Raw genomic sequence first — 18,669 nt, 5'->3', positions numbered from 1 at the left:
CAAAATATGAATGAATTACTAGAAACATTAGTTAATGAAAAAGTATAATTCCATACCAGCCTACAAAATCAGATAATAATATGCTGACAGTCACATGAGGCAATGGAGAAACAAAATTTCAGATAATTAATTTTAGAAGCTGTTGAATATTAGCAATTGAAATCAAAATTCCAAGAGACATGCTTTGTTTAGGTGAATAGTTGCTTTGAAATAATAATTTTACTAAGTGAAAATTATTTTGATATTTACGTATATGTACTGATATATATATATATATATATATATATGTATATATATATATGTATATATATATGTATATATATATGTATATATATATGTATATATATATGTATATATATATATATATATATATATATATGAATATATATCGTACGATGTATTTATCTATTTATATGTAAGTTATTCATATTAATGCGTTTATTGTATATAAGTCGCATACCTTTATGAGCATATGCATTTCTAAGAATTGAATGTTACCTGTACTTGGATACGTAAACATCAGTTTAAGTAATAGGAGGACATGCAAAATGGAATATATTTTCCTCTGCGTAGGACACAATCTCTTTCATGCTTCCTGCAGTTTAAAATCATGAATTTTCAATTAATTTTAGTTGTTTATTATAAGTTTTGATATATTACATTCCTCAGAAGTTCTGGGGTTCTAATCAAAATTAATGTTTTAGAATATTTTTTTTCTTATTACATAAATTTGTATCCTACTGAGATTAAATATATTCTCTTCTAGAATCGTAAGGGAATTTCTGGTCACAAACTCTTGTGAAGATTCTACTGAATGGAATCAGGTTAGTGGTTCCCAAAGCGACTGGAACCTCCCCTACATTAGGGGCGGTGAGGCAAAAACTGTAGTTTTGGGCGTCTGGGTTGCATTAAGAGCATTTATGCAATGAATAGTTTACTTCTTTTCTATTATTACGAAATCTTAATGGCAAAACATATGCTATAATCACTTAGACAAAGAAACTCATTTGCAGTTTATAGATAATAAAATTAACAACAGAATTACTTAATTTGAAATGAAAAGGGGGCCGTGCCAAGGACTCCATCTGGAAGCTAAGTGGGTGCCAGCCTGAAAAAAGTTTGGGAACCACTGGGTGAGAGGCACAGAGGTGCACGTTAAAATAAAAAAGGATTACATTTTAGGTGTCATGCAGGTAGCATTCGTAACAAATTTAGGGAGGCTTTTTTGAGTAAAGGTTAATTTTCCATTTTAATTAAAAATAGAAATTACAAAGAAGCAAAAAACAAAGAGGGAACAGAAATGAATATGAAGTTTTTGCATTGTTATTACAATAAGTATATCTTAAATCGCTTGTTTATGAAAAGGTAATTGTTGTTCGAGTGAATTATTTTTTTAATTTCGCCGCGTATAAAATCTCATATTAATATTTTTTTTCTACAGTCCGATATTCTAGATGTATTTATTTTGGAGGTTGCCTTTATTGGCTAGTATATTTTGGGATAGTTTTTTATCCCGTTTTTTCTCGTTCTTTTATCCACTGAAATAATTTTATCAATATATGTCGGGCTTACAGATTTCCTTTGGAATCTGTATATCTTTAGCATTTTTATTTTCGCTTTTATAAAAGAGAAATTAGCATAGTTCATTTCATTATATAATTTTTCTAGATTTGCTTTTGTAGCATTCTGTCACTGATAAGAAATAAATTATTTTCTTATTATTTGAATCTCTGTTGTCAGTAAATTTTGTTATAACGTTTCAGTTAAGATTCCACAGGTTAATTAAACTTGCTCAGGTAACTTGATTACTTATTTCGTTAATTAACATAGCAATCGAAACATAAAATAAAAATTGTAAGTCTTACTCGTTTTGAAAATTATATTCTAAGTGATAATGATATTGAAGATAATTAAGTCGCAATTATAGAGCTTATGATAATTTTTGTTCATCAATTAATTAATTCAATGATTTCAAGAGTTATATAATCAATTGATACGATAATTTTTTCATCAATTAATCCAAAATTATATATTTTTATTCGTGCTATCAATCAGCATAAGTGAATTTTGTTGAAACGATATTTTTTTCATCACTAAATTAATTCGAAATTATATATTTTTAATCGCCCTATCAATCAGGTTAAGTGAATTTTGTTGCTGTACCTGTTCATTATTTTGATTTTATATTCTTTTAATCGATTCCAACTTGGTAGAATTGTGATTTGATAGTCGAGGGCTCTCCGTGTAAAGCTTTTCAACGAAGTTTTTTTTTATGGCGTTTTGATTTTTTAATAGTACGTACATGTGATATGTACACTTCATATGTGTGTTTATGTATGTATATATATATATATATATATATATAATAAATATTAATATATATATATATATATATATATAAATATATGTATATATATATGTGTATATATATAATATAAATATATATATATATATATATATAAATATATATATATATGTATATATGTATGTTTGTATATATATGTGTATATATATATATATATATATATAAATATATATATGTATATATGTATGTTTGTATATATATGTGTATATATATATATATATATATATATCGTGTTTAACCCACTAAAGGGGTTCACGTAAGGTGGAAAGAGCGGAAGAGCGCTGGGTTTGGCTATCAACATTATCCCGGAAATTGGAAGGTTGATACCCTTAAGAGCCACCATCTCTTAAATGAGAAGATTGATATATATTTGTTTGTGCATAGAATTCATATGAATAAATCTACGTGTACAATGTTTTTTTTAAGACGTATGTGAAATAAGTTTGTTTACGAACACACAACACATAACTATTGGTATGTGCGTCTGTCCTATTATAATCACGTAGGTCAAGGTTCACAACGAGGGGCACTCAGTCACTCAACTGATCAGCTTCCAATATTTACCCGTGGGCACAGGTGCCTTAATTACCGCCTGGCTGTATAGCTTTAATGCCTCTACGTTATTCTTTTTGCTAAAACACATGTTTCCCGCCTCCTTCTTCTCGAGGGCTTCCTTCTCCGACTTGCCCTTGAAGTAGGGCTTGATGTCGATGTCGTGCGCGGCCGGGATGCTGAACACGAACCGGACGCGTTCCTGGTTGGTTTTCAGCTTCGAGAACTGGTTGAACTGGTCGTTGGTGAGGGCGTTGCGCACCATCTTGAAGTAGTCTTTGAAGAAGCCCGGTAGGTCTTTTTCTTCCCACATTATGACGGATCTGATGAGGGAGAAGAATGAAGTTTAATTAGTTTGTGATGCTGCAATTTTTAATAATGGTGATGATGGAGAAATTTTTTTTTAATTATTTTGTAATGCTACAGTTTACATCATGATTGTAGAAGTATAATGTTGTCGTAATTTTGGTGATGAGATAGAAAAAAAGACTGATTAGTTTGTGATGCTACAATGTTTACATTATAATAGTAGAAGTATAATGTTATCATAATAATGGTTATGAGGGAGGAAAAAGTCTAATTAGTTTGTATGCTACAATGTTTGCATCATGATTTTAGAAGTATTATGTTGTCATGTTAATGGTGATGAGGGAGAAGAAAAGTTTAATTAGTTTGTGATGCTGCAATGTTTACATCATGATTTTAGAAGTATAATGTTGTCATGATAATGGTGATGAGGGAGAAAAAAAATAGTTGTGATGCTACAATGTTTACATCATGATAGTAGAAATATAATGCTATTTCTGCTCTTATGATTTGTGATGTATGAAGTGAATTATGAATCGATTGATAATTGATTATAAATCAATATTTCGTTACAAAATAATTAGTTATAAATCGATTAACTTTTCGTCACAAAATAATTATATTTCGTAACAAAATAAGTTTAATTGTAAATCTCTTAATATATTGTCATAAAATGATTAATTATAAATCGATTAATATTTCGTTACAAAAAAATTAATTATGAATCAGTCACTAACTTTATTTTACCAGAGGATTTTCAAGTCATTTTCATAAAAAAAAAAAAAGTTATTTTTTGTTTGTAATCTGATCTATATGAACACAGTCTCGTCGAAATTCCTCAGAAGAGTACAAATGGAAAAGTGAAGAAAAAATAGAGAAAGAAATGTTGCTGTGGTAAAATAGACGTCGAAGCCATGAGGTATATGATTGTTGATTGCAGGTCATTTTTGCTATTGCGAACACCGCAATTGATACAAATTACTGCCGGAGGAAGTTGGAAGAGTGTCTTGAATACTTCCTGCTGGGGTCGGCTGCCGCTTCTAACCTCGGGTTCGGTCTCGGGGTTTGCAATGTCTAGAATGGAGACCATCTCTCTCTCTCTCTCTCTCTCTCTCTCTCTCTCTCTCTCTCTCTCTTTAGGTGATATTAATTGAGAGATATAGTTTATTAAACCTCTCTATATGAAAGCTCTATATCTAGAAGGGAGGCAAGATTCACCTTTTATTGGGTGATATACATTGAGAGATATTAATCTTGTCTTTCAAAGACTCGAAGTTCAGCCGTTAGTTTTCTTAAGTCTCTCATTATGAAAGATTTTTATTTAGAAGGGAGACAAGATTCATCCTTTTTCAGGTGATATGCATTGAGATATATTAATCTTGACTTTTAAAGACTCGAAGTTCAGCTGGTAGATTTCTTAAGTCTCTCTTTATAGTTTGTGTATGAAAGATCTAAAGATCTAATTTAAAGTTGTGACTGATCTCAAGATATTTTATTTCAATTGTTCATTTCTTCTTTAGTTCTTTATTTATTTCCTTGGTTCCCTTCTTCACTGGCCGGTTTTTCCCCGTTGGAGCCCTTGGGCTTATAGCATCCTGCTTTTCCAACTAGGGCTGTAGCTTAAATGATGATGATGATAATAATTGATAAAGATTAGTTTTGCATTCTTAACTTTCAGTTAATCTTTATCATCATTTTATATATTTGGAGAAATTGATTGAAATATCATAAAAAAAAAATGAAAATTATCTCATTGCATTGCCATTCATTATATTCAAAGGTATTGAGATTTCCCCAAAAATTTTCTTTTAGGGGGAAATGTCAAGTTGTAATGGATGTGTATTGATCTTTTCTTTTATATTTTCATTTTTTATATTTTTATTTTTTATATTTATATTTTTTATTTTTTATTCAACTAAGTGTTAATATGACTTGTTTTTGTCAACACTTGTAGACACGTGATAAACACTTTGCACGACTCGTGGTTAAATTTTTAAGTTATTGAAGATGATGACACGTATGTCAACCTGTGTTTAATTTTTTTTTATATATGCTCAAGATATCTCCAGTTCTTCAAGTAAATTCCGTAGAATGTAAAGGAATAATGATTGTGAAGCGTAAATAAGAAAGACTGCGAAACTGACAAGTAAAGAAACCATGTTTTTCTCCTTTACCTATAGGAAAATCTCTCTCTCTCTCTCTCTCTCTCTCTCTGTCTAGAAACCGGATTTTTTCCCTATACCTTTAAGAAAATTCATTCTCTCTCTCTCTCTCTCTCTCTCTCTCTCTCTCTCTCTGAAGAAACCAGATTTTTTCCTTATGCCTTTTAAGAAAATTCTCTCTCTCTCTCTCTCTCTCTCTCTCTCTCTCTGAAGAAACCAGATTTTTTCCCTATGCCTTTAAGAAAATTCATCTCTCTCTCTCTCTCTCTCTCTCTCTCTCTCTCAAGAAACCGGATTTTTTCCTATACCTTTAAGAAAATTCATTCTCTCTCTCTCTCTCTCTCTCTCTCTCTCTCTCTTTCTCTCTCTCTCTCTCTCTCTCTCTCAAGAAACCGGATTTTTTCCTATACCTTTAAGAAAATTCATTCTCTCTCTCTCTCTCTCTCTCTCTCTCTCTCTCTCTCTCTAGGAATGTCACCCCCTCAGTTTATGTAACTATATATAGGATATATGCCACACACATGTATTTAGTAGAGATTAGAAGTTCTCGAAAGTTGGAAGGCTCAAGACTTAAATTCGGATAAGTATGCAAGTGATGTATGATAAAGCCTTACTTCAATTTTTTTTAAGCTCGTTCGTTCACTTCTGTTTTACTTTGCCAGATGCTCTTTTAAAAGGGTCGATCACGTGTTCCTTTTATCTCGCTTTTGACGTAAAACCCGTTACTGGCTTTCGGTGGAGCTACCTGGCTAATATTAAGATTATGTCTTTTGAAATTTATTATTATTATTATTATTATTAATTTTATTATTATTATTATTATTATTATTATTATTATTATTATTATTATTATTATTATTTTTATTATTATTACTAGCTAAGCTACAACCCTAGTTGGAAAAACTAGATGATATAAGCCCGAGAGCTCCAACAGGGAAAAATAGCCCAGTGAGGAAAGGAAATAAGAAAATGTATAAACGATTTGAGAAATCATAAACAATTAAAATAAAATATTTTAAAAACAGGAACAACATTCTTCGTGTGATGTTTTTTTTTTCTATGATTTAGCCTAGTGGATTTGACTATAATTTAATCTAGATTTAACAGATTTTTCTAGGTGTTTTTACGGTAAGACTTCATATTATATAATGATAATGACACTGTAAACATATTTTACTAGATACTTTTGGTGGTAAGATGTCGTATATAATGATAATGTGGCTTAATTAGTTTCCTGTTAATAATTTAGGGCCTTTTACGGTAAGATTTCATATATTATATAGTGATAATAGTATTATTACCCGATTTTTCTAGTTTATTTCATGAGAAGATTTCATATATAGTGATAATGGGACTTAAGATATAGTTTCCTGTTATCAGGATTTTTTTTTTTTTAAGAATTCATTCACTGACAATTAGATTTATTAAAGTAAATTTTATTTTCAGGAGGAATTTATTCACTGGCAATGGAATTTATTAAAGTAATGCCAGTTCTCAGGAGGAATTTATTCACTGAAAATTAAATTTATTAAAGTAATCCAATTCCCAGTAGGAATTTATTCACTGCAAATTAAATTTATTAAAGCAAATCTAATTTCCAGAAATAATTTATTCACTGACAATGGAATTTATTAAAGTAATAACAAATCCAAGGATGTATTTATTCATTGACAATTAAATTTATTAAAGTAATTCCAATGCCAATTTCTTAGTTCAATTGTAACGTGAGTATTTAATAAAAATTCCATCTTTTCTATCATTTCTACCCAGATTCTAAGCCCAAATAAGAGTAAGACTAACATAAACGATAAATAAGGGAGAGGGGGCAGGGTATGGCACCCAGACACCATCTAATATAAGGATGTAGGGTGCAAAGGAAAGGGAGCAGACGACCATGCCCTAACCCCATATCTATAGTATGGTCTGAATTATGGACGTGTGCTACTTTTAGCGTTGAAACCTAGATTTAGTCCTTAGGGAGGAATTCTTTATGAATCAGTCGTTATATGTTGTGTAGGTTATTGTAATAGTTGGTAGTTTACAGTTTCATAGTTATTTGAAATAGTTTGTAATTCTATTGAATTATCAATGAATATTACAATGAAACTTTGCCAGATACACACACACACACACACACACACATATATATATATATATATTATATATATGCATATATATACAACATATACATACATACATATATATATATATATATATATTTATATATATGCATATATATACAACATATACATATATATATATATATATATATATGTTGTATATATATGCATATATATAAATACATATATATGTATATATATATTTATATATAGCATATATATACAACATATATATACATATATATATATATATGTATATATATATATATATATATGTATATATATATATATATGTATATATATATATATATATATGTATATATATATATATATATATATAGTGTGTATATATCTGCCTAAATTACATTGTGATATTCATTGATAATGTGGTAAATTTAATTATTCTCAAGTCTTGAATACCGAGAAACTATAAAGAAAATAGCTGCATAACGCAAATGAGTATTTTATTGCAATGTGTAAATGAATTTAAACCAAATTCTGACGTATACGTGACCCATGTTTATTTTTAATTTCTAATGTTGTTACATTGCGAATCGTGTATGGTTGTGTGTAAAAGCTAGGGAGAGAGAGAGAGAGAGAGAGAGAGAGAGAGAGAGAGAGAGAGAATTTCTTTTGTGGTTTGTTTGAAATTGCGAAACACATCACAGGAGTACTTATAGTGGCGGTTACGAAATTCATTAGCATATAAAAAAGGAAATTTGTTTTCACGCGCGACAGCTTTGTGCAACATTTGCGTCTGTAGGGTGAGATTTAAGTAGGAAAAACAGAGACAGGAGGCTGAGCAGTTGCAGGAGGAGGCCCCGCTGTGAGCGTAGATCAGAAGAGAGGTTTGACGTGATCATTATGCAACTTGGATGATAATAATAATGATAATTATAGTGATGATAATGATAATAGCATGCCATTTGAAACAATTTCAAGAATTTGGAAGAATTGTTATTGTTATTATTACTTGCTAAGCTACAACCCTAGTTGGAAAAGCAGGATGCTATAAGCCCAGGGCCTCCAACAGGGAAAATAGTCCAGTGAAAAAAGGAAAAATTGAAACATAGAATATTTTAAGAAGAGTAACAACATTAAAATAAATATCTTCTATATAAACTAGACAAACTTTAACAAAAGAGGAAGAGAAATTAGATAGAATAGTGTGGTCGATGTACCCTCCAGCAAGAGAACTCTAACCCAAGACAGTGAAAGACCATGGTACAGAGGCTATGGCACTACTTAAGACTAGAGAACAATGGTTTGAATTTGGAGTGTCCTCCTAGAAGAGCTGCTTGCTTACCATAGCTAAAGAGTCTCTTCTACCAGTAGCAAGAGGAAAGTGGCCACTGAAGCATTAGTGCTGTAACCCCTTGGGTGTAGAAGAATTGTTTGGTAATCTCCGTGTTGTCAGGTGTATGAAGACAGAGGAGAATATGTAAAGAATAGGCCAGACTATTCGGTGAATGTGCAGGCAAAGGGAAAGAACCGTAATCAGAGAGAAGAATCCAATTTAGTACTGTCTGGCCAGTCAAAAGGGGCCTTAACTCTCTAGTGGTAGTATGTCAACGGGTGGCTGGTGCCCTGGCCAACCTACTACCTTAAACAAGAATAAGAATAAACAAATACAGTAGAAGAACTGCAGTAGCTGCAATACGAGAATTGCTCACTTCCTTAGTGAATAACATTTATATGAAGAACAAAGAGTCGCCATATTGCAAACAATTGAATGCAGGTAACTGACCATGAACACGCCCTCCGTTGGAAGCTCGAAAAGGAGATATAAAAAGGGACGTCGTTAGAGAGAAATTATGCGGTAGGACAACGCAAAAAAATAAGAGGCAGCGTGCACGCACTCCTTTGCAAGCAACTGTGCAGTGTGTTTACGTTGCATGACTCATCTTCAGGATGAATTGCACTTAGGGGTCCGACAGTATGTTAGGGGAAATCGGATTGCAGTTCTTGCTCGGTTGTTACCCATTCTAACGGATTGTTATGTGGGGTGGGGGTGTGGGGGGTGGGGGGGGGGCTTGAAAACTTATGAAACTTAGAAAATCTCTTGAAGTGTGATAGGCGCCAGAGAGAGCTTAATAAACAGTGTGGATGTCTGTAGTAACTGATTGTAAGTCTTTGTCATTTATAAAAGATATCAAATTTAATACGGATTGTTATGTGGGGGGGGGGGGGAAGGGGGCTTGAGAAGTAAACGAGAAAAGTTACGAAACTTTGAAAATCTCTTGAAGTGTTATTGTCGCTAGAGAGTTGAATAAACTGTTTGGATGTCTGTAGTAAGTGATTGTGCGTCTTAGTAATTCATAACAAATAATTTTGATTGATCAGATTTCAGTGTGAGGAGGATATTTTCTTCAGATTTCAATGTGAGGATATTATTTTCTTCAGATTTCAATGTGAGGATATTATTTTCTTCAGATTTCAATGTGAGGATATTATTTTCTTCAGATTTCAATGTGAGGATATTATTTTCATCAGAGTTCACTGTGAGGAAAGTTGCTTGGGATATTATTCTTTTAAACTTCTCTTGTAGTTTTTCCTTATTTCCTTTAATCACTGGGCTATTTTCTTTGTTGGAGCCCTTGGGCTTATAGCAGCCTGTTTTTCCAAGTAGGGTTGTAGCTTAGCAAGTAATAATAATAATAATAATAATAATAATGATAATAATAATAAACTGTTTTTGGGTCATGAATTCTTACAGCTGCTATTTACTTCGTTTAGTATTGCATAACGTTCGTAAATTATTTTTCCTTTTTATATTAGGTAAACAAATCGAAGGATCTATGTTATTTAAATGTATGTGATATTAGTCCAAATTATTCAAATACGCGTCATAAATATTTTTTTTTTAATCAACAAACATAACTGAGAGTGATCTTTGACTACGTCTGCACTGTAAAGGGTTAAGTGTCAAATTTTGGTTGAGCATTTTTCAATTTAGCCTAATGTCTTCATGTGCTACGGATCATTTTTTTTTATTTAACTCTCTCTCTCTCTCTCTCTCTCTCTCTCTCTCTCTCTCTCTCTCTCTCTCTGATGACGTCCCTTCTATTGCCTTGTTTTTAAGTACTCCGCAAATAGAACTTCTCTTGCATGTAACCAGAGTAACAATCTGAACGTGTATATTTTCTTTCATGACCACAATCTTTTGCCTTCGACGAAAATGACTTTTCAAGTTATGTTTTATTAGTTCCCACGAGCTCGGTACAAAAGTCTTATTTGTTACTTGAAATATAAAATTGGCTTTTATCGTTTTGATAAAGAGGAAGTTCTTAATTATTATTATTATATTATTATTATTATTATTATTATTATTATTATTATTATTACAAGCTAAGCTACAAGCCTAGTTGGAAAAACAGGATGCTATAAGCCCAAGGCTCCAACAAGAAAAAAATAGCCCAGTGAGGAAAGGAAACAAGGGAATGTACAAACTCCAAGAGAAGTAATGAAAAATCAAAATAAAATATTTTACGAATAGTAACAACATCAAACTAGACCTTTCATCACAGTGGAAGTTTAGATAAGGCTTTTATACTTTTTATCAGCTCGACTATATTAATTTAGGTCACTAGATATATGTACAATTCTCTTAAAATTACTTTGCATTGTTTGATACGCTTGAGTTTGTTTGTATGTTTGTACCAGTTACTCGCGCTAGTATTTATGCGGTTGTTTCTTAACCAAAGTTCGCCGAGGCCTGTGAATTGCTCGAGGGGAAATTTCAAAGAAATTGCTCTACTTGTATTTAATGCTCTACTTTCGTTTATGCGCGTTTATGTATTCTATACGCGTACTGAACTGGTAATTTTTTTTATTGTTGCTTTTGGTTATTACGTCCGTCAACGAAGTTGGGAAGAGGTTATGTTTTCCACCTTTTTTTCTTTTTGTTTGTTTTCAAAGTCTTAGGTCAAAGGTCAAGGTCAAGGTCGACCGAATTAACCCTAACCTTAACCCCAAGTTGGCAGATGGTTGTCACACAGGCTTCAAATACGCCTACGGTTTAAATTGATTCTGGGAAAGGCAAGCTGGCTTCTAGAAATGAGCTGCCATGGCGGAGGTCTGCACTCCCAGAGTGCTTTTATAGTTTCTAATTTTTTCTTGTGTGTAATCCGTTTGGTTTTCCCATATTTATCATCGTTATTGATGTGTGCTTCTTATACATCGCCTTCCTTTCTTTTCCTACAATTATATTCAGATGCCAGGTTTTTATTTTCTTCTCATATTTTCGTTTTACACTTGATAGCATAGAATAATTTTTAACATATATTCTGGACAAATTTTTTCGTGTGGGGTTAGGAACCCGTTAAGTCTTGTAAGATATTGCCCTCCGCCCCTTTTTTTTTTTTTTTTACTTTTGCTCTAGCAACCTCCTTCCCCCCTCCCCTTTGCTCACTCCCCTTGGGGGGTGGTGTTCTGGACCAAAATGAAGTCTTATTCTTAAAACTTTATTTTAAACTCTTAAGTAAATAAATATTCTAACGGGATGGGAATGGGTAGGTAAAAACAAATTCTCTCTCTCTCTCTCTCTCTCTCTCTCTCTCTCTCTCTCTCATGATATCTTTGACTTCCATGCTATGAATTAATATGATTGATGTTGATTTTTTGTTATATCTTTTTTAAAGATGCTGCACGCATTGTCACGTAATTACCTTTTTGGAAAAATCTTAAAATGTTAATACGACTTCTTGTTTTGCCATCCATTTTTTTATATAGAATTGTATATATGGTTGCGGATATTTTTACTGTGAAACCAGTAGCATGCAGTGTGTAATATGTAAAACTGTTATTATTATTATTATTATTATTATTATTATTATTATTATTATTATTATTATTATTATTATTATTATTATTATTAGCTCAGCAACAATCCTAGTTGTGCAACATGTAAAACTTACATATTATTATTATTATTATTATTATTATTATTATTATTATTATTATTATTACAAGCTAAGCTATAACCCTAGTTGGAAAAGCAGGATGTTATAACCCCTAGGGCTCCATCAGGGAAAACCACCCAGTGAGGAAAGGAAATAAGTAAAATAAAACATGTTTAGCAACGTATTACAAGATATATGTTAATTTGCTTGACATTTTTACTTCAATTCAGGTGATTGTATGTTTCATTTGCCTATTTGTACTGTGGGAGAAATTTGAAATACTTTATATCAAAATATATTCTTTGCAAATTGAAATATATATGAAGTAATTGTAAGTCCTACTAAAAGCGTTGTACGTGGCGGTGCAAAAGTGTTTGTTGTCTAGACTAGCACATTATTGTAACCAACATCATCTTAGTTGTTCTTTTTTATCCTATTATCTGATGTTCCACTGAACGCATTTGTCATAATCGTTGTCACACCAGTTTTCTAGTTCTCTCTTTCTCTCTCTCTCTCTCTCTCTCTCTCTCTCTCTCTCTCTCTCTGTGCACCCCCAATTGCCCTTTGACCTCAGTGTGGTTTGCAAAACATTATACTTTGTTAGAAAGCATGCACAAAAAGTTGAATGTTTATATGAGCATTTGTTGGAGTTAGTCTGAAGTTATTCGCTTATGATGGAGTATTTTTCTTGTTTTTTTACTCAATGGAGAGTATTGAAATGGCATTTCAGTTGCTTAGAGCAAACCACAGATGTAAGACATTACATATTAAACTTTAAAGGTCGCTCATGAATGTCAGTTGCAAGGGACAATAACAATGCCCTAGAGACTGACCATATATGCATATGATCAGCGGCCAAGCCCTCTCTCTCCACCGAAGCTAGGACCAGGGAGGGCCAGCCATTGGCTGCTGATGATACGGCAAGTAGAGCTATAGGCTCACCCAATCGCCCCATCCTTAGCTCACAAGGGTGGTGAGGTTGCAGACACTACAAGAAATTATCGAGCTTGAACTCGCTCAAACTCCTGTCCAGCCGATCGTTAGGCAAGGACGTTTCCAATAGGCTACCACAACCTGGCTGTTAATTTATTAATATGATCAAAAGTGGCTGAGAATGCTGAAATTCCATGAAGTATTTCGAGCCACGACAGTGAATATCCTGTCCATCCCTCTAGACCTCGTTGGCATTCGAGTAAAATGGAAGTAACACAACACGCTCTCTCTCTCTCTCTCTCTCTCTCTCTCTCTCTCTCTCTCTCTCATGATGTAGTAGTACCTTCTCTCTTTCTTCAATGTTGTAGTGCTACCTTCTCTCTTTCTCTCTATCTTCAATGTTGTAGAAGTACCTTTTCACTCTCTTCTCCAATGTTGTAGTAGTGTAGTACATTCTCTCTCTCTCTCTCTCTCTCTCTCTCTCTCTCTCTCTCATGATGTAGTAGTACCTTCTCTCTTTCTTCAATGTTGTAGTGCTACCTTCTCTCTTTCTTCAATGTTGTAGAAGTACCTTTTCACTCTCTTCTCCAATGTTGTAGTAGTGTAGTACATTCTCTCTCTCTCTCTCTCTCTCTCTCTCTCTCTCTCTCTCTCTAATGTAGTAACACCTTACACGTCCCAAACTCCTCGAGCACGTACACACAGGCATTCCGCAGTTTACGTCAGAAGGCAATCCCTCATTTTAACCGTGCTCGAAATACGCTACATTACACACAATTCTCTCTCTCTCTCTCTCTCTCTCTCTCTCTCTCTCTCTCTAGAAAACGTGTTTGCACGTATATTAACAATTGACAAACGTGTGAATGTATTTGCTGTTCAAAAGAAAGATATTTAGGAGCTGTAACCTGGGGCTCTTTCCTTCTTTCACAAAGAACCCAGAGGGCAAATGCTGCTATAGCCAAGCGAGGCAGACACGAGCAGGCAGACAGACTACATAAATCACGTACGTAAAACTCTTTGTCCCCTTCGCTTCCTTTTGCCTGCTGCTTTGCTGCATTAATTTTGTTGTTGTTGTTGTTGTTGTTGTTGTTTGTGTAATGGTGTTGTTTTTACGAAAGCTTCTGTTGTTGCTGATGAGGGCAATGGTGCAGTGGGTTCTTTTGTTATGTTAAATAATATAGATATTTATATAGTTGCTGTTATTATTATTATTATTATTATTATTATTATTATTATTATTATTATTATTATTATTATTATTATTATTATTATTATTGTTCCATTTTTATGCCAGTAAGAATATATTGCCGATTAAGAAATTCAATACGAAAACGTTTCTATGGTTGCTATTATTATTATTATTATTATTATTATTATTATTATTATTATTATTATTATTATTATTACACCAGTGAGAACATATTTATGATTAAGACCTTCATACGAAAACGTCGAAAAATTTAATTTTAGAGGTTAATAATGCAGTAGTGTTATGTTTTTACTAACTAAGAAAGTCTCCTCTTTCTTATGACCCTTGGGAAACGCCACTGGCCATTTCCGCCGAATTATTCCATTAGACCCAAAGAGTTTCTTTTCGCTTAGGTAATGGCCGTCAGTTTTGCTCCAAAACCTTGTATAATGATATGTAAACGTTGTTGATATACGGATGATTAACTTTTAGGAAATTAAATTATCTCTCTCTTTCTCTCTCTCTCTCTCTCTCTCTCTCTCTCTCTCTCTCTCTCTCTGATTTATTGACTGAAATAAATGGTATTAATCAGATTTAAATCCCATTGATATGATATGTCGATATCCAGATATAAATAGATAAACGGAGAGAGAGAGAGAGAGAGAGAGAGAGAGAGAGAGAGAGAGATGCTTGGGGATAAGACACATAATTGTCACATTTATAAACCAGAGTAAAACCATGACGTCAGCAGTGCGAAATATCCTTCAAGTATGTGCATTCATAAATCATAACCACAGAATTAGACGAAGAAAATCATTTTATTATTATTATTATTATTATTATTATTATTATTATTGTTAATATTATTATTATTATTACTACTACTTGCTAAGCTACAATCCTAGTTGGAAAAGCTGAATGCTATAAGCCCAAGGGATCCAACATGGAAAAATACCCAATGAGTAAAGGAAACAAGTAAATAAACAAACTACGAGAGAAGTAACGAACAATCATGATAAAATATTTTAAGAACAGTATCAACATTAAGTAAGATCTTTCATAAATAAACTATAAAAACTTAAAAGAAAAATAAGAGAAACAAGATAGATTAATGTGCCCGAGTGTACCCTCAAGCAAGAGAACTCTATCTTCTGATCCCAAGCCATCAAGGAAGAAAAAAAAATGAGAAGTAAAAAACAATGGCTGCATATTTACTAAGTTGACATGTTAAGTACCATCACTGACTCAGATGTGAAAGAAAATGCCCTGATGAACAGACCCATTAGTTAACAGGAGGGGCCAATGTTCTCGAGAACGTTGTCGCCAATGAACAGAGGAGAAACAGCGGCGGTGTTCATCATGCGCTAGGCAAGAACAAGAGAACCTCACATTCTAACTGAATATGGGGCATAATATCATAATTTTTTTTTTTTGGGGGGGGGGGGCCGCGGGTGGGAAGAGGGAAGGGGGAGGATGAGTATCTTGGTAAGGAAGCCTACATCGTTTGGATTATTATTATTATTATTATTATTATTATTATTATTCACAGTCTACAGAGACTGGTGATTTATAGTGAGGAGCTCAGAGTTGCATCCATCTTCCTTATGAATCCATCACTTTCCTCACTATATGTGCTTTTTCAATTAGCACGCTCTTTTGCACAAGTCTTGGGGTTATATCGGCTCCTACCTTCTTGAGATTCCTTTTCAATGACTCAGGTGTTATTATTATTATTATTATTATTGTTATTATTATTATTATTATTATTATTATTATTGTTATTATTATTATTATTATTATTATTATTATTATTATTATTATTATTGCTTACTTACTAAGCTGCAACCCTAGTTTGGAAAAGTAGAATGCTATAAACCCAAGGGTTCCAACGGGGAAAATAGCCCAGTGACGAAAGGAAACAAATAGAAAAGTGTGCTTGATTATACCCTCGAGAAAGAGAACTCTACCCCGAGATAGTGGAATACCATGGTACAGAGGCTATTCCTTGAGGCCCTTGGAGGAATAGTAGTTGTATTCTTCCAAGGGCCTCAAGGAATAGCCTAGTGACAGGGGGAGAGGGTTTGTTCCTCTTCAGATGTTTCTCTGAGGTTGAGATGAGCGAACGGCCATGAATGATGTGAAGTAAATAATTAAATCGTTTAAGGACAAATTATATTGGTTGTTGAGGTCAAGAAAACTAGAATAGGTCAGGGAAGAAGAAACAGAGATAATGGGAAAATTAAACGGGGTTAAAGATTAATTAACTGGAAGTCGGTGGCTTCATTAAGATTAGTTACTTAAATTATCCTTAAATGATCAAATTTGATAGTTTCGACATCGTTAAAAACTCATTAGGGAAAAGTACTAATGCATATATTAGTACAAGTAATATTAATACGTCACTCTCTTATAAGATTACGGTACAAGAAAATGGTTCATCTAATTGCGTGATAATGGGAATGTGATATGAGTGCGTATTTATCTACGCAGGGTTCATGCATTGAGATGTTTATACTTTTTCTTATAGATAATGTTTTATGAATTAATGTTATCATTCTGTATATATACAGTATTTGTATACAGTTTATAAAGTATTTATTGTATAGGGGAGATACTAGTGTACCAGACCCGTCAAAAATTCGGCTAAATATGTAGATATATATGCACACATATGTACACTCACACATATTTAACCCATCCCACCCCTTCCCGTTTCCTAACTACCATACGTCACTTTGAGCAATTTGTGGGAGATTGTATATATATATATATATATATATATTTATATATATATATATATATATATAGTTTATGTTGAATGTTCATTAATTCTCTTGCAGTTTATTTCCTTGTTTCCTTTCCTTACTGGGCTATTTTTATATTTTGGAGCCCTTGGGCTTATAGCATCCTGCAACAAATACAGTGGTGTCCAGTTCACTGCAGGACAAAGGCCACAAGAGATTACAGACATGACCAAGACATGTCTAAGGTTTGGGAATTTTCATCACTACGCTAGCCACTGCGGATTGGTGACGGTGGAATCTTGTCTGATCGCTTACAGCAAACCAACCTAGTATGGGTGTCCCATGACTAGTACAGCTTTGCTGATCATGATTCATAAACCCTTTCACCTCGATAAGGTATCCCACTAAGATATAAATATATTTTATAATATGAATTGTATACTGTATGATTAGGTTTTTTTTTTTTTTTTTTTTTTTTGTATACTATAGAAATGTGTATATTTGTTTTTAATGTCAATTAAAAAAGGGTAATCATATGTGAGATATTTGATGTTTGTCAATCTAATTTGGTTTGCCATGCCTTTCTTTTCTATCTAACCACTCTCTTCCTTCTTAAGAACGCGTTGCATCCCATTTTTAATAAAATCTCTTAAAGCCAGACAACCTCTACAATCCTCTGCAATATGGGAGTGATGTATAGGATGAATAAATAAGAATTATCCTTCTCATTGGTCATGGCTTAAACGCTTGAGAGAGAGAGAGAGAGAGAGAGAGAGAGAGAGAGAATTTGCTGTTGATATATTAACAGTGGTTTCATGTCTGCTCCAAATTTGAGTGAAGTAAGAGAGAGAGAGAGAGAGAGAGAGAGAGAGAGAGAGAGAAATTTTGCTGTTATGTTGAACATCAGGTTTTACATCTGTTCCATATTTGAAGTAAAATAACTGAGATGAACAAATTTGTATTTAGAGCGATTAATAGAAAAGGAGAGAGAGAGAGAGAGAGAGAGAGAGAGAGAATTTGCTGTTGATATGTTAACAGTGGTTTCATGTCTGCTCCAAATTTGAGTGAAGCAGCAGAGAGAGAGAGAGAGAGAGAGAGAGAATTGGCTGTTATGTTGAACATCAGGTTTTACATCTGTTCCATATTTGAAGTAAGATAACTGAGATGAACAAATTTGTATTTAGAGCGATTAATAGAGAAGAAGAAGAAGGAGAGAGAGAGAGAGAGAGAGATAGAGAGAGAGAGAGAGAGAGAGAGAGAGAGAGGGGCTGACGACGTTGCCTCTAAAATAACTTTTCTGTCTGCGCTCTCAAGCATTATCGGCCTTTGCAGTAATCTAACAGTGCTCTGCTTATAATGGTGTTGAGTGGCGCTGAGTGGAAATGTGGTTTCATTTT

The 18,669-nt window shown here is 33.0% G+C and overlaps 1 protein-coding gene and 1 long non-coding RNA gene across 6 annotated transcripts in view; one reads left to right on the top strand and one right to left on the bottom strand.

The window, feature by feature from the left end:
- Positions 1 to 18,669, top strand: part of LOC137619636 (uncharacterized) — a 300,875-nt gene that overhangs the window by 76,202 nt on the left and 206,004 nt on the right. The window lies entirely within an intron of this gene.
- Positions 1 to 18,669, bottom strand: part of LOC137619635 (SET and MYND domain-containing protein 4-like) — a 227,298-nt gene that overhangs the window by 18,307 nt on the left and 190,322 nt on the right. For 4 of the 5 annotated variants that reach the window (XM_068349827.1, XM_068349830.1, XM_068349831.1 and 1 more), the window contains one exon: positions 2,909 to 3,240. In XM_068349827.1, the coding sequence (XP_068205928.1) occupies positions 2,909 to 3,240 (332 nt within the window). The remainder of the gene's footprint in view (positions 1 to 2,908; positions 3,241 to 18,669) is intronic. The other variant, XM_068349828.1, reaches the window with a different exon arrangement.

The sequence above is a fragment of the Palaemon carinicauda genome, chromosome 26 (assembly GCF_036898095.1).
Source record: "Palaemon carinicauda isolate YSFRI2023 chromosome 26, ASM3689809v2, whole genome shotgun sequence".
NCBI classification, from domain to species: Eukaryota; Metazoa; Arthropoda; class Malacostraca; order Decapoda; family Palaemonidae; genus Palaemon; species Palaemon carinicauda.
The sequence above is the reverse complement of the archived record's forward strand: the minus strand, read 5'-3'. Positions and strand labels throughout refer to the sequence as shown.